This window comes from Sciurus vulgaris (genome assembly GCF_902686455.1).
Source record: "Sciurus vulgaris genome assembly, chromosome: 6".
Taxonomy (NCBI): Eukaryota; Metazoa; Chordata; class Mammalia; order Rodentia; family Sciuridae; genus Sciurus; species Sciurus vulgaris.
In genome coordinates, this window is record NC_136466.1 from 7792306 (window position 1) to 7809560 (window position 17255).

General features: G+C 48.8%; 1 protein-coding gene and 1 long non-coding RNA gene across 2 annotated transcripts in view; one reads left to right on the forward strand and one right to left on the reverse strand.

Annotated features, from left to right (window-relative positions):
* Positions 1–7562: 7562 nt before the first annotated feature.
* LOC306664835 lies at positions 7563–12880 on the forward strand. The gene is made up of 2 exons (XR_013764808.1): positions 7563–9865; positions 10839–12880. It is a non-coding gene; the product is annotated as an uncharacterized lncRNA (long non-coding RNA).
* Positions 12469–17255, reverse strand: part of CPEB4 (cytoplasmic polyadenylation element binding protein 4) — a 67180-nt gene continuing 62393 nt past the window's right edge. Inside the window, 1 exon segment of the mRNA XM_079145940.1 lies at positions 12469–16856. Coding sequence (XP_079002066.1) covers positions 16629–16856 — 228 coding nt within the window. The 3' untranslated portion in view covers positions 12469–16628.

Below are 17255 nucleotides of genomic sequence, written 5' to 3' on the forward strand. Positions count from 1 at the left end.
CTCTTGATGCCTCACCACCTCGGGAGCGTCTAGGATTATTTCCTTCTGGATCCAGTGTTTTCACTGAACAAGAAGGACAACAAATCAGAGGCACACTGGTTCCCACAGCCAGTGCAGGGAGGGGGACACACGGGGACAGAGGAGATGAAGCTGCTGCAACTGGAGAACCCACTGCAGCCTGCCCGTGGCTCAGTCACAGAGCCGCATCACTGTCCCTGTCACCTGCACGGACAGCCCTCAGATCTCAGCCTCCAGGGCCCCCGAGAGCAGCCCTGGACCCCTCTCCAAATCAGCTCTGTCCCCAGGCATTGTCTCTGCCATGGTCTGAAATGATCTCTTCGGTGGCAGTTTATTTGTCCATCAAGGGTCACCCTCTCCACCCCTGTGGCTATGTGAAAGCAAGGTCCTCGGCCATCTTGTCCCTGCAGCGCCTACCCAGGTGCCAACCACAGTGCCTGACGTGCGGGCTGCCACATGGGCCTGCTGTGTAAATGAACAATGGTCAAACGAATGGCAAAAACAACAAACCATGGCAGAAGGAAGGCAGGTGGCATCTTGAGGAGCAGGCCTTCCCTGCCTTCTTCTTCCTGCCTGGCCGCCCTCCCCACACTGCCCCCTGCTGGCACTGCCCAGACTGCGCCTCCTCCCTCAGAAGGCCATGCCCCTTCTCCGGCACCTGCCTTTGGTGGCCTTTCATGCTCTCCCCAGCAGCTGGAGAGGGAGGGGTAGACCTGAGGCCCAAGAACACAGCGAGGATGTGTGTGCCGAGCCCAGCTGGGTCTCTGTCAGCACCTGCCTCTGCACTGAGCCACTTAGGAGAGACAGGCGTGAGTTTTTGGGCTGTGTTCCGGCTCGCTCTATGGAGAAAGAGCTGCTCGCCTCTCCTGCAAGCCTGGGTCCAGCCAGACCTTTAAGCATCCTCTCCCGCCCTCCACCCAAACTCGTCGGTGGATTCCAAACACACACCGGACGTCAACTGTCTCTCTAAGGAAAGCCACAGCTTGCCCTATCAGCTTCCTCTGGCTTCCTTCGACAATAGTCCTCTGAGCAAAGGGAGAGGGGACCCATGGGTTCATCCACCGCCGACCTACCCCACCCAGGCCAAGAGCCAGCCTTCAGCCTGGCGTGCGCTGTCCCCCCCCCCCAGCCACCAGCATTCAAGGGCACTCTCCACCTGACCCCTGCTCCCCCGCGAGGCCTCCACTGCAGTCCTCCGAGGTCTGGCCCTTCCCCCCATCAGCCTTCAGCACTACCCAGCTGCTCTGCCCTCAGCAGTGCCCAGTCTGGCTCCAGCTGTGAGCCACTGCCAGCCCCCCCGCACCTGCCGGCTCCCCTCTTCCAGGGCCCAGCGAGGGAGCCCTTGTGATGAGGAGCCCTGTTCTCCAGTGCGCTGCTGGCTCCTCTGGCCCTCGAGCAACCCATGGTAAGCTCATCACGGATGGCAGGCCCGTCAGCCGGCCTTCCTGCCCGGCTGCACCATCCCTCACTCGCACGCGACTCGTCTACACCTATCTCCTCACCAGACAGCCGCCTCGAGGAGGTCAGGAGCCTTTCCCTTCACCATTGTTTCTTCAGTGTGTATCTGAGCACCTGACACGCAGCAGGTCTGAGGGTGCAAACAGCCCCACCTTGTCCTTATTCAACTAACTTTCTCGGAACACTTCGTTGAGCCAGATCTGTGACAAGCATGTACATGGAGTGTGTCATTTGATTCTTACACCCACCCTGTGAGACGGGTGCAGTCACCTCCCCTTATCTGAAAGAGACACATTCCAAGACCCCCAATGGTTGCCTAAAACTTTGAACAACACTGAAACCAACATGTTTTTTTCTCTACATACATACCCATGAGAAACTCACACCCTTTCACTTGCAGAAAGCACTTTATGGCTTCTCTTTGGCATATCCACATTGCCAGGGTCAGTATCTTGCGCCATGGGGCTGTGATCAAGTTCAGCAGGGTTCCTTGAACACAAGCACCGTGGTACCCCACAGTCGATCTGGCAGCGAAGACTAAGTAGCTCACAGAAGGGTAGTGTACACAGCATGGATGCACTGGACAGGATGGAGCAGGATGACACAAGATCTCATCATGCTACCCAGAGGATGGCATGGGATTTAAACTTAAGAATTACTTACTTCTGGAATTTTCCATTTACTATTTTCCAACCAAGGTTGACCAAGGGTAACTGCAACCTTGAATAAGGGGGTGATTACTGTACTATTATTCTGACATAAGGATCATTAGCCCCACTTTACAGACGAGGAATAAAAGGCATAGGTCAAGTTACAGAGAAAAAAAGCCCCAGAGTCACCGAGGGTTCAGACCCAGGCAGCACAGCTCAAGCAGCCAGCCTTACCCCTGCTCCGCGTCCCTCCCCGCATCCGTCCCACCCTAGTACCTGCCTCCCTCTCCTGCTCGGCTGAGCTGCTTCCCAAACAAGGCAACAGAAATGAAGGGATGCCCAGCCCTGAAAGCCCGGCGCCTTTGCAGCTGCTGGGCTACTGCCGCCCACCAGGTGGCAGTCACCGCTCCGCGACGAACGCCGGCTCGCCGCCTCCCCCTCCCTCTCTCTCTTTCTAAAAATAGAAGTATGTCAGTTTCTATTGTTATCAAGAAGTGAGTGGCTTGAATTCAAAACTCGAGTCCTGGGCTTTTGGAAAGTGGCACCTGAAGAGTGTCCCGCCTTCGCGCACCTTGGGCCGGGCCGGCAGCCAGGTGCGCCAGGACAGGTGGAGGGCGGCGTGCTTAGGCAGCGCTGGGCACAGACCCCGCGGCCACTGGCGGAACGTAATCCCGGCCCACGGAAGAGACGCTGGGCGCCTTCCTCCTCCAGGCCCCGGCCCGCTGCGAGAGCCCAGAGGAACCCAGCACCCCATTCCTCGGCCAGCGCTCCGCATGGTCCCGGAGGGGACAAGGCATGACTGTGCAGAGGGCCTGCCCACCTCGTCTGCGCTGCAGTGCGTGCCGTCCCCCTCTGCTGGCACTGCCACATGCCCTGGAAGCCCCCACTGCGTTCCCGAGGACGCCCCGATTCCAAGTGGGGGTGGGGGGCGGCCGGAGTGCTCCTAAGCTGCTGGGACTTTCAGCCAGGAACCTCAGGACTGGCCGGGGCCGGGGCCCAGTCCACCGAGGGCCCCAGGGGGCCGTTTTCAGAATGCAGAAACTGACCCATGGCCGAGCTCACTCCCAGCCGAACCGCGCCAGCCTCCAGAAGGCCGCGCAGCCCGCTCGAACGGGCTCAGCGAGCCAGGGGGCTTGTTTTCAGACTGGATTCCTCATGTGCCGCAGGCCCAGGTTGTGATAAAGGGACCCGAGTTCAGAGGCGTCTCTGGCTCAAGCCTGTCCTCAGAGCAGTCAGTGATCGCTCCGGCTACTGTTCCACCGCAGGTCAGGGTCTCCGCTTTCAGACCCGGGCAAGGAGAGGACCTTGGGCCCCGGGGAACCCAGCCCAGCCCCACCCCTCTGGGGAACTGACATGGTTCTCTAGGCCCGGTAGCAGGAGAGTTGAGCATGAAAACAGCGGAACACACGCTTGGCTCCTGGTTTGGGGGCTTAGTGTCTAAACTAACTAAATTTCCTACCTCATCATTTTCGTTTCATTTTTCTTGCACAAGCTCCCTATAAAATAGAGTAGCAGTCGGAATAGAATGGGTTCAGTAGATGTCAGTCCCCTGCTTCTGTTAAAACAGAAACTTCTGCCCTTTCAAACCAGCCAAGAATCTCACTGAGACTTCAGAGGACGGGGAGGGGTCCCTTTGTGACAGACAGGATGAGAACCGGCTTCTCCTGCTGCTGGTTTCGCAGAGGTTTGCCTCTGCTGGGGGAGGCTTGGTAATGCACTCTCTCAGTGTTGCCCCCTTACTGATGGGGCATGTGGGATTTTGCCAACAACCAGTAGGTCCACAGTGCCTTTCTCACTGCCCACGCCCCTCCATCTGGTCTGCACCACCCACAGGACACAGCCTTCTCCTCCTGGGGGTCTGCCACCCTGGCTCCTCCATATCAGGTCTCCCAGTTGCCAGCATGAGCAGGAATCAGCTCAGGCTCCCCATAGCACCCCTCTTCAGAGGCTCTCCCTAAATCTCATTGAAAAGACAATCTTTTGAAGATTAAATCTGAGAACCCAAACTATGAACCTTCTAGAAGAAAACACAGGGGCGATGCTTCATGGCTTCAGACTGGGCAAAGATTGTTTGAACAAGACCTCAAAGGCCCTGTCAACAAAAACAAAGAATAGACAAGTTGGATTTCATCAAACAAAGAAGCTTCTGCTTGGCAAGGGAGATGCTGAACGGGGTGACGAGACGGAGCGCAGGCCGGGGGGGGAAGGTCTGCAAGAAGGTCCATCTGAGACGGAGCCGCTGTCCAGAGCGCTGAAGGAACACAGCGTCTCGGGAGCAAGGAGGCAGACGGCCCAGTTAAAAAAGGGCAAAGGACCCGAACAGACATTTCTGCCTTTGCAGATTTAACCAACCACAGACTCAGCCAACCTTGGATCAGAAATACTAAGAAAGCACTCTTCATCTGTATTGAACATGTGCAGACTTCTCGTCCTTAGTCCCGACACAATGCAGAATAGCACCTGCTTCCCTAGAATTTGCATTGTCCTGGGTGCTGTAAGGCATCTAAAGGTGGTTTGAGATCTGTGGGAAGCTGTACGCAGGTGGCATGCAAATGATGTGCTGTTATATGAGGGGCTTGAGCCTCCTAGGATTTCGGTGTCCTCAGGGGCCCTGCAGCGGTTCCCTATGGGCTGAAGGATGACCATCACACCTTGCTTGTGCGAGGCTTTATCCCCTGAATCCCCTGCAAGTCCCCATGCTGGTGTGGGCAGTGGGATCTGAGACCCAGAGGACTGAGGTGACTCACCAAGATCACAGGCACCGAAAGACATCCTCACACACTCGCTTGGGTGCTCCAAGGGCCTCCCCTCCAGGCCTTTGTCCCAAGAAAGTCAAGGCCAAGAGGGTCCTTCGCCAGTCTCCTTCCCACAGTGTCTTTGGGACCTAATGTGGTCAAACACAGCTGGTCTGCTCAGGCCTGGGAGAGGCCAGCTCTCCCTCTGCCTCCCACCCCTGCCTTGGAGGCCCAGGCACCCCAGCCCACAGAGTGCACTGCTTCCCACACCCCCCACCCCTAACTCCCAAGGTCCAAAAACACAAGGCCTCTTGGGACCTGCTCACTCCTAAGAGGTCGCATGGGCTCACCTCCTGGTGCGCTGGAGCGTGGAGTCCCAGGCCTCGGGCAGCAGAGTCAGAGCTGCACTGTGACCCTGAACCCGGGAGCTCTCTGCACCTGGCCCAGGGGCTTTCCTGCTTTCTTCTTCAGGCACTCCAGCCGCTCTTCCCAAGAAGAGTCTAAGCCTTGGAGCCCAGAGGCTGCGGGAATCCTCCTGGCACACAGAAATCCTCTCCCTGGAGATTCTGAGAGCAGGCCTAGGGAAGAGAACCAGCCTCCAGCGCCCTCAGTCGCTCACTCACCAGGAGCAAGCCACGTGAGGACTCACTCCCTGGGCAAGGCGGCGAGTCTCCCTCCCGGAAAGGCAAAGGGATGGCATGCAGTGACAGCCGCACACTGTGGTACCTGTGGATGGGACGGGCTCCTGATGACAGGCGAAAGGTGACGATGGGGGAGGGGTTGCCATGGTCCTGCAGCCCCTCCCAAACTCTCCTCCAGATTTGCCACCACCGAAACAGTGGGGCCCTGAAGAGGTAGGTGACTGGGTTATGGGTGCCTGGCTCTCAGGCAGGCGTCAGTGCTGTCTTGGCAGTGGGCTCCTCATCTGGCCTGCTCCAGGCACTGGACAGATGCAGGGGCCAGTTCATGGACCTCCCGGTCTGCAGAAGCATGAGCCAAACACATTTCTGCTATAATTGACCCAGTCCAAAGTATTTTTTGATGACATCTGAAATGGTTGAAGATGAGGGTCTTTAGAAAGTGATCCAGGAAGCTGGGCACTGTGGGGGGGCCTGTGACCCCTGCTACTCAGGAGGCTGAGGCAGGATGGCAAGTTAGCAAGACCCTGTCTCGAAACACTGAGCTGGGGATGTAGCTCAGTGGTAGAGCACTCCTGGGTTCAGTCCTCAGGACCGGAATCATCGCCATCATCCAGGAAGTTCTCTGGGGGAGGCGGAAGGAGCCAGCTCTGGGTTGGTTGGATTGGAGTGAGGGAAGGGTGGAGAGGCATGAGGTCACGGCCAGTGAGAAGAGCTCGCACCAGAACAGGGGCTCGCACGAGAGGAGTGGAGGGAGGCCACTCGGTGTCACCAGAGTCCATGATCAAGAGGAGGCTGGCGTGGAGACTGAGGGCAGATCCTGCAGGGCCAAGGGGCATGGGGATGCGGGGATCTGATTTCCAGGGCAACAGGAAACTCGGACAGGGCGTGCTAGGCTGCGGCGAAGCTGGGCTTCTGTTCCACTCAGCTGCATCAGGTGGGTGGTGCAGGTGGTCATCTCAGAGAGGGGAAGGGACTTGCCTGCCCCCGGTGGTCATGGTCAACAGCGGCCAGATGTGAAACAGTAATGCCCAAGGTCGGGGAGCCACCCATGTCTAGGGTTTAGGTGCTTTCTCATTATTACTCCATCTCATCCTGACCCCCAGCGAAGGGATATTATGTGCTCCCCTGACCCAGGAGAAAATAGATTCTCAGAGGTTACCCAGGGCACCTGGCCAGTCAGAGGTGGTGCAGGGGCGGAGTCCAGCAGTGTCACTGCAGAGGCATGTCCCCAGGCACGAGGACACGCTTAGTGGCACTGTCCTTGGGGTTTGAGCCCAACTTTGCAGACCTTAGAGCCAAGTCAGCTGTGCGGGCCTGCACTGCCCAGCGGCCACCTTCACCTGCACTCCGCAGCCTCCAGGGCAAAGGGAGGAAACATTTCCTTAAAGCAGTGCCACTAAGCGGCCAGCTGCGGGTCAAGGCCCGCTCTCCAGTCCCCCTCCCGCTTCCCATTTCTTTCTTTCCCTAGAGAGAATGATCTGGGGCTCATCCCAAGGGGTCCAGAAAACCGAGCCTCAGGAACAGCCCCTCGGCGGCGGCCCTTGATTTCCGGGGGCGGGAGGCTCTCTTGTGCCAAGTGGAGAGGGAGATGCCAGAGCTGGCACTGCCGCAGCACCGCGACGCGTTGGAGTCTCAGCGCTCGCCCCGTCGCCATGGCAACCGGGTAGGCAGGAGTGGGAAGCAGAGAAGGCACCAGGACCCTGTGGAAGAGGGCCATCCCAGGCCCTGCCCTGCCGCCCTGCCGCCACCCCTGCCCCAGCCAGCACAGCTCCGTGCTCTGTAAGTAGCAGGGAGGATCCCGGCCCGGGCACAGCTTGGGTCGTGCCGAGTGTCACACAGCTGAGCACATCCTGAGCCGCAGGACACGGTGCTCATGCGCCGGGAACCCCGTCGCTGACCCCGCCCCAGAGTCCAAGATGCCCCACTCTGCTCCCGGAACCCAAGAACCCATCACGGACCCCACCCCAGAGTCCAAGAACCCCATCACAGACCCCACCCCAGAGACCAAGATGCCCCACTCTGCTCCTGGAACCCAAGAACCCATCACGGACCCGGCCCCAGAGACCAAGACGCCCCACTCGTGGGATTCAAAGGAAAAGCACTAAACTATAAAGTGAGCATGAGGACAACCGAGAAAGACTCCAGTCCCCTCCCTTGGAGTGGCAGCTGTGTCCCCGTAAAATTACCTCGGCCTCCCAGAGAGGAGACTGATCGGTGGAGGAAGCCACGCACCCCTATTCATGGGGGGCACATGTTCTTAGCTGGTGAAGGGCTTCCCAACGCAGAGCCCCTTTCCTCGTCTTCCCACCCCGCTCCCCACTCTCCCCTCTGGATCTGCTGGGTCCACTTCAGCCCACCCTCCTGCATTACCCGCCTCTCAAGCCCCCAGGGCTGCCGATCCTCATCTACATGGGGCATTATGGGACTAAGCCTAACCCGGCCTGCATCCTAATTTTAGGGTGTCACATTTAGTTGTCATTGAATTTGAATTTGGGGGGTGACCAAGAAAAAGGAAGTTGCCAATGACTGCATTCAGCTGTGGCCTTAACACATATTTGCCTGCAGAAGGACATGTGGCTGCGAATCTAGATTCACATATTCTCAGCTGATCCTTCCAGGGTCTGCAGCATTACATCTGTCTGAGGACAGCTGTTCAGGCTGCAGCACAAATCAAAGCTGCGCGTTCCGGAGCACCCGTGCCCTAAAAATGGAAAGCGTTTTTCTCTTTCATAAATACATATAAAATCTGGAATATAAATTCTCCGCAGGAACCTATTTTGGTGCTTCCAACATCCCAGTGCTGAAGCAGAATGTTCAAGTGCTGTTAAGCATTCACAAGGACACACCAGACAAAGCTCCTCCTCCATTCCTTTGGATTTCAGGACTATTTTTGTGAGAACTACGATAGAATCAAAGGATGGGATGCATAAGAGGCAGCCTGACTTTCTATGCAGAATGTGCTGCTAGTATCGTTCCAGAGGAGGAATAAAACCCTGTCTCCTTGCTGGGATTTTCCTTGACATCTAAAAATACAGACAGGCATGGTGGCTCACACTTGTGATCCCAGTGAGTCAGGAGACTGAGGCAGGAGGATGGCAAGTTCAAGGCCAGTCTGGGCAACCTAGGGAGACCCTGCCTTAAAATATAATAAAAAGGGCTGGGGATGTAATTTGGTGTATGGCTCCCCAGGTTCAATGTCCAGAACTGTAAAAATAATCATGTGTACAGAGAGATCTGGTATGTCTCTCTCACCTTTCCACCTAGCTACCCACCCACCAGCAACCATCCACTGAGCTAACTAGTGATCCTTGCTTGATGCCCCTGTGGCTCTGGTGGCTTGGGCCACTTGTCTCAGTTCCCTGGCAATCTGGGGATGAGAGAACTAGGACAAGGAGTAGCTCTCACATTATGGTTTCAGACATCTTCCTGAAAGCAAATGAAGGATGGATGATTTTTAGATGGGCTCGTCAAATGATCTGTATCTCTACAGCGTTCGTTCTTGGTGATTTCCCTGTCAATGCAGGAGGAAATGACATTTTAAGGAAGTTTCTGTGTCTTAAGTTCGAAATCTGTGAGGCGTGAAGTGAAGCAGGACCTTCGGTCTGTGACTCTGGATGTGAACCCTGGAATCAAACCCTGGATTCGCAGGTTGGTTAACCTTTCTGATCTGGTCACCTTAAATGGAGCATAACCCCTGGTTGTGGGGAGAAGGGCTTCTGTGGCACAGAACCAGCACTTGGAAGCACTCTGTTGGGTCTTCCTCCCAGAAACGTTGGCTTCTGGAAGTCCTGGCTCACACTGCTAGGGAGAAGCACTGTCCTCTTGCCCTGCCCTAGGGGCTTTCCCGGGTGCTGGGGTCATTACTAGGTCTGTCTGGTTCTTGTCTCTTATGATGTTGCAGGGGGTGGGAGAAGAGTTGAAATCAATCTCTTTAAAATGGAGACATTTGCTTGATCACATTGACATTTTTGTGGTACTGAAGTTCTGCTTTCTGAAATAGAACTCAAAGAAGAGGATGAGGATCACGCTTCGCCTGGGCCTCGGTGTGCTGATTCACCGCCCGCCCCCGCCTGCCCGCAGCAGGTTCTCATGACACTTAATCAGATTATGTGCAATACCAAGCACTGCAGTTTGCTCACATTCTGGATTTGGACACTGCTGTTCGTTTTTAACTTCCCTGAGACAAACTGTACTTCTCCAACTCTGGTCACCCTGCTGAAGCACAATAAGGCACTGTTTCCAGGAGGCCAACTGTGACACCCGATGTGACTAGAGAAAGATTAGAACTTAAAATATCCTGAGAAAACTCAAGTCATGACAGAACAGAATGTTCTCGAATAAGGCACCAAGGCAGCGCTGCTAGGTGAGAGCTCGGAATTCTTAGTTCACTCACAGTCAGGATTCGGGTCCTCGGTGCATGGGGAGGCGTGCTCGGCAGAGTTGGCAAAGAAAAATTTGGAAGGAGGCAATGACATGAATTCTCAGAAAGTTATCATATCATGGAATGACAGATGTAAAGCTCAGCAGGCTTGTTTGAAGCGGTGCTTGAGGCACTTCTGAGGAACAGGGCTGGGCCAAGCCAGGGACTGTGTAACCCAAAGGGCTCTGCAAGATGACAGTTCATCCTGTAGTGGAACTTCTCTCTCTTTTCATTTTTATTTATTTTATTTCTGGGGTGGGAACTAAGGAGACAAATTAGAAATGGGACGGGGTTGGAAGGAAGGTAGGTTCCTAGGACACCAGTAAAATCACTGTGGACCAGGGAATCAGCTCTGGCATGACTAGCCAGGCCCGCCTGCCTGTGCAGAGCTTCACAGAACACATGTGCAGGTAGCTAAGTGGGATTCTGCGGGGCGCAGTGGTGCACCCCTATAACCCAGCCACCCGGGAAGTGCAGCAGGAACACATTTGAGGCCAGCCCGGGGAGCTTGCCAAGATCCCACTCAAAATAAAATAAAAAGGGCTGGGGACGTACATAGCTCAGGTGGAGCACTTGCCTACCATGTGCGAGGCCCTGGTTCAATCCCTAATACAAAGAAAAACGTGGGGTTTCTAAGGCTTTCTGAGACCAGTAAATGTACTAAAATGTCCCAGCAGTGTGTTTCAAAGTATGTTCCCTGGGATCCTATGTTACCTGTAAACAGAGTTTGTATTTTAAGAAATTTGGGGAGGGATCACTTCCAACAAAACGAATAACCTTTCTTCACTGTAGAGCTTTAAGCCTTAAGCCAATGCACTGTTTTAACTTTCAAGGAACAGGCTACCTCATTTCCTAAGTTTAGTTAATGATGTGGCTTTTTAAATTTTTTGTTCTTTTTAATAAAATTCTTTTCCAGGAAATGGTTGTTATATTTTGGATTGATGCAGAATAAACAAAGAAAAAAGTAAAAACTTCCAAAACAGAGAGCTGTCCTGAAGCCTGTCAGAATCATAGTCTAACAGCAATGCTCCTAAGTCCTTGGAGGACCACAACTTGGTAAGTAAATATCAGTATTTCCTCTTGGGTATGACGGTCACCCCATACTTCAGGAAAAAAAAATACCCTTAAATATTTTAATTCTTCTCATCAACACCTGTAACTGCTCCTTAATCTTAAAACAACACAACAACAACAACAAAAAAAAACATTAAAATTTCATTTATTGTCTTTGTGAACTCAGTATGAAAACAAACCCACCATCCAATGAGGTTATGAAATGACTGGGTTGTTAAGAACAGCGGGGGTTGGAAGAGTGGCCAGCCCGCAGGCAGCTGGGAGCCCTGGGCTCACCACCCTGTGCCTGCAAAGAGCAGGAGCACTGCACCTCCACCCTGCGTCAAGACAGTGGGGGTCATTCAGAGCTGATATGTCACGTGCCTGAAATAAATATTTCCCAAAATAAAGAAACTAAATATGCTATGTCTCTCTTCCTCTCTTTTTCCTCTTAAAATGCTGAAACCATCCCAGAAGGCCTGAGAACATCATGGAGGTGGCAACCAAAGGCCACCGGCATCTCTGATGTCCTTGGGGCTTCCTCAGGGGCCCTTTACTGAAATCTGAAGGTAAGTTTGGGATACTGCCAGGTAAGAGAATGGGCTGCTATCCGGCCAAAGCCCCTGCCTGCCAGCAGGTCAGAATCTCTGGTCCCACCCTGACGCCCAGGCACTCCTTAGCAAATGATCTCACAGTCTGCATGTCTCAGAACTGCTTCTAGTCTTGAGAATACTAGTGAGAAAAAAGAGGAGGTGTCACACCCGACAAGATAGATGTTCTCAGGTACCATTTTGTTATGATCAATCCTTAACTCGTAAGTTCGTAGTCTAAAAATCTAAATAGTAACACACTGCAGTGCTCGGTAGTCTCCATGACCCATGGACCAGATCAGATTCACATGCTGCAGAGATCAAGATCCCAGAGGCCAGATCCCGTCACCCGGGGATCTAGAGAAAAGTGGGCGTTCAAAGTCAGAAGAGATCTACTTTCTGAACTGGGGGGAGCTCGGTGGCAGAGCATGAGCGGAGCATGGTGAGGCCCGTGATTCACTCCCCAGCACCAAAAAAAAGGGAAACAGAGGTTGTTTCTCAGTCCTGGCACAGGAGCCAGAAATCCTCATTGACAAACACCCCGACTAAAACTCCCGGATGTGGACGTCTTTAGATCAACATTTGTTCTTTACTTTTTTTGGACATTTGGCCTCAAGCAGGTGGCTGAACACTCAGATCCTGGGCTGACGCCCCACGCACATGCGGAAGGCTACCAACAAAAAGAACTCTGTGGGGCCACCTGGGAACCAGCAGCATCCAAGGGCGCCGCCAGCCGCCGACACTGACAGGCTGAAGCGGGCAACGGACGCCCGCCACGCGCTCCGGACGGGACATCCTTCCCTTATCGGTTTGCTCTGCCTTGGCCCTCGTGTATTTTTAAATGACATATTCCCAACCATGGAAGCATAACGTACTTATGTTGAAGAGAAATATTAAAAGAAATCTGAGTTAAAAGTTTTATTCATTCAACATCTCACATTACAAATATTTAAAAATTATATGCATACTGGTATAAATAGTCATTTGCAAACTATTTAATAACATTAATTTTCCACTAGCACTTCAACAAATGAACTCTTTTAAAAAAGGAACTGTGTTATATAACTTAAGAGTAGAACATACAAAAATAGGAACTTAACGTGAAAATGACTTTAATAAAAAATGAATTACCCTTATTTAAAATGCTATAATAAATACTACAACCTCCCCATACACAGTAAAAACTATATGGAAATTCAGCCAAGTAGTACAATTAACTGACATACTTAAATAACTTTTCCTTCTGATAATATGAGCAATACACTGGGAAAAAAATTAGGGATTAGTAAAAACTAGACACCCACTTGCTAAAAGTTTCACTTCCAAAAAATATAACAAAAATCTGATGAAAATTATAAAAACTAATTATACTTTAAATTTTAAAAATATAAAAAATAAAAGTTGAATACAATATTGTCCCAATTCTTACAATGCTATCAATCACAGTAGCTTTAAAATAAGATAATAAAATAAAGCAAATGACCAAAACCTCTTTTATTCCATTTTTAAAAATAATCTCAAATTTACATTAGTAGAAAGATTGATTTCTGATTCTTTTCTTTAGAAACACCAGCAAGAAAGAGGATTACTCTTAACAGTAGAAAATGACATTTTTAAATGTCTGCAATTAAAAACAAAGAATTACACTGCAAAGATCTTTCAAAAGTTTGAAATAAGTATTGCACATAACTTGAAGTTAACTTGCCACAATTCATCACATTCAAGTTTTAAATCACCTTTTAACAGAAGATTCAACTCTTCAAAACAAAAGGGGTGAATTATCAAGTCTTTCCAACAGCACTCTCATAAAATGCTAAATTCATTCACTGCAAGTTTTATTTTGCATTCTGCAGAGGTCTGTGTATGGAGAAGTATATATATTATACCAAAGCGTGGGGACCGGAAGAGGGAGGGAGAGGGCTCCTTTACATAGAAAATAATCAGAAACACTTTATTTTACATTGCAAAAATAACCATGTAATTACTCTGTAACTACATTGTAAGTACATGGCTGGTGCCATGCTAGTGCGCTAGAACTACATGCTTGGTAAATCGAAGTGATACCCTAAAATCTGTAAACTAATTACATGTTAATTATGTTTGAGTTACATGGTAACTCCCAACTACAATCCCATGTAATCTGAAGGACATGTAATCAATAAAATTCAGAGTAATAGATAATCATTGTTTATGCCCTGTAAATTGAAGTGTAACCAAATAATCTGTAAACACGCTTGTCACACAATCACAAGTAAATATTAGTAGAATAACAATTTCTTACATTAGTCATGCATACTAACATTACACACCTGTCCCATGGCAGGCTATTTTTTTTTCCTTATATATAATTTAAAAGAGCAGACATCTCTGAATCAAACACTTAACATCAATTTATTAAGATTAAAAATGGCTAAACATTCACCAAAAATGTCTGCGTTTTATGAATAATTTTAAAAACTTAGTAAGAAGCTGTAGACAATTTTGTTATTTTAAATTTCTACCCTATGCTTATGCATTTAATTTTTTCTTTTTTAGGAACTACAGTGTTATCTGTCATTTTCATGCGAATTTTTTTTTCATTAATTTGTGACTTTACATAGACTATTTCTTAAATTATAGGTACACCAAGAGCTGGTGCTGGGGAGGGATGTTTAAGCAACATGCTTTCTCTTCTCTGCAGACTCTAAAATAGCATTGCCAGTGCACAACATTCATAATTTAAAATGTATGCAGAGCACTGAAATGTATAAAAAGCAGAATATAAGAAAATAAAATTTATTAAAATTATTTATATTAAAAAATGAAGTATATGAAGATCTCTCAGTAATAAAAGTACAAAAAGCTACTCTTTGCAATATGAAAAATTGAGGTATTGCATAAAGAGATATCCCGTCAGTGAAAAGTGTGCCTAAAAATGTTCACTGTTGGAAAAACAAGATATACAAAAGTAGTGCATAACAAATATACATTATGTGCATGACAAAATAAGTTAGCTACAAAAACACTGTACCGAAATTCAGCAGGTCATGTACAAAGGGAAAAATTATTATTCAAAGCTAGTTTTCAAACAGTGTTATTTCTTGTTAACTCATCACACCTGTTTACTGAGTAGGAACAGCACAATAGCACACCCCAAGCCACCTACAAGCGTGGAAAAGAATCAAAAGAGGCAAATGAACATTCTGATCAGAATCATGTGGTTCAGGAGAAAAGAAAAAAAAGTCCCTGACCAGCTACACGAGAGCACCCTCCATTCGCATGACTGCTTCACTGTTTGCAGGGAATTCTTGAAAAGCAGCTCCCTCTCTGTGTTGGGCTCCTAGACAGCAAATGCCTCCATTTTGACCTTTGGAACTTAACAGGTACAGTTCATTAAAGCCTGTATTCAAAATAAAGGGCTGCTTTTCCTAAAGATAATCAGTGGGGGTCATCAGCCAGATGGTTCCACAGCAGTGCTGGGCAAGTCTTTGGTTTTGAAGGATCCAAGATGGTAACTATTAGGTAGCACGACTAGCAAGATTGCCGGTAAGTTGTTGTTGTTCAATGTTTTGCACACTGATAATAATCCTTTGAATGGTGGATAGGGCATTTAATAAAAGAATGTCAATTAAAATAAAAGTTACTTCCATGACTAGGACTTCAAGAGACTATTTTAAATTTACTCCTGAAGCATACTGTTCAACACATAAGAACGCCTTTCGAAGCAAGAATTTTATTTATAAGAAAGCATGCATTACTTGATGAAGTTGGCACTTCAAACACTGACTATGTCCCATGCTAAGTTCTGAAACTGTAAGGTTATTTTATTTTATAGGAAGAGTAAGATAAACATACGTACCTTTGCACAGATTTACACAGTTACTTAGTTCAACAGTGCAAAACACTTTGCAACTACTTTTTTTTTTTTAAACTTTTTTTCCATTTTTCTATGTTACAACTAAATTACAGGATATCCAAAGTAACTTTAAATCTAAAAGTAAGCCAATCAGCAGCCAATTTGTATATTGTTTTTGTCTTCAGGTTTTGGCTACGAGTTCTGGAACAAAATTAAAAATGGAACCCTTGAGGTATCTCTGGATCTGTTGCTTTTAATGTCAAAATGGAGAGCAAAGGCTGACACCTGACGAGTATTAGTGAATTAGGATATAGAGTTCATATATAACATCAAAAATAAAATGTGCACATTTGATCTTCAGGAGAGGAAATGCTAGTTTTCCCACCAGTTGTCATGAATTCTAGCTTTGGTAGGCTTCCTGGGGCTGTGACCAGATAAGTTAGTTAAATAAATAAGTGCACTCCCCTCAGTAGTAAATTTGCCCAATTCTTACATTCTGAATTTTTAAAGTTATTTAAAAGAAAATAAACTTAGCTCTGCCTATTTGACTATTTTTTCTGGTGTCCTAGTAACGCTGAGGCATAATGAAGTTCTATTTCAGCCTCAAAACCCTTAAAATTAATTACAATGCTGCTCAACCTTGCTCATGCATCTGTGCGCTTTGACACGTTCTTTCCTGGTAGTGATTGTTCACTTCCTCCATTGCTGTTAAAAGGATTAGAAGGGAATGGAAGAAAGAGAAAGACAAAAAATATGGAAGAAAGGAAAAGGCAAAAGCACTTCCCTGGGGGGAACTGTGTCAGAACAGACTGATAGTGTTATTGTTGCATGGTTATTTTAATAAAAGTATTCTTATATGTTATATTATTAACAATAATTTAATTAAAAACCCAAAATACTCTATTGTTTCATTTCTCTGTTAATATTTCTTTCTCTCCTCTAAGAAAATGCTGCAGGAAGTTAGGATCCTCTTGGTCTCCAGCAAAGCAAGAGGACAGAACTTCCCTGCAACAGGATGGCAATACAAAAAGGAGTTCAGACAGGTTGTTTGCAGTGACACAGGATCTACGAAACGCCCATATACCGGGCATTCTTTTCCTTATACTATCGTTAAGTTACACACTGCTACAAAAGGACATGCCAGCATGAAGAGGCTGAGGAGGGTCAGAAGGAACGAAGAGTGCACTTATTCTGAGGCCTGGGAATGAGCGCTGTAGGTCGGCAGCCTCTAGTTCCAGCGGAATGAAATGTGCCGAGGGCGGTCGCCACCTTCCTTCACCAGGGGCTTGTGGAATTCCCTGCCAGCACGAGAATGAATAGCAGCCCAGCAATATTCACAGTAATACTGCAGACAGGTAACATTAGCACAGAAAAACGGGGCAAACTTGCCCCCACAACGGGCCCCCTGACATTCATCACACAGCTGATCATCCAAGACATATGGCTTAACTTCCACCTGCAATGAAACAACAGAGAGGGAGTTCGCATTTCTCAGTGACCGGGCACTCTTACCAGGCATACGGTGCATTTCCATCCATTGTCCGGATGAATCTGTGCCAACATGCCCAAAAGGGAGGGCCAGTAAAGTCCTTTACTGAAATGAAGACCGTCCATCTTTTAACTTCAGTTGTAAGACTTTTACACATTTCGCCTTATGGTTTCATCTTATTAAATAAATAGCCTCCAAAGGGAAAACAGAAATCACAAAGTGAAGCCAGCTGTTTAAAACAGAACACTATGAGATTAAGCTCAGGGTATTTTCCAGACACAAACCCTTGTTTTAATTAGTGGATCTGAATTTTTATCATATGCAGTCGTAATTTAAACAAAACCAACAAAGAGCTTCCAGGTTCCA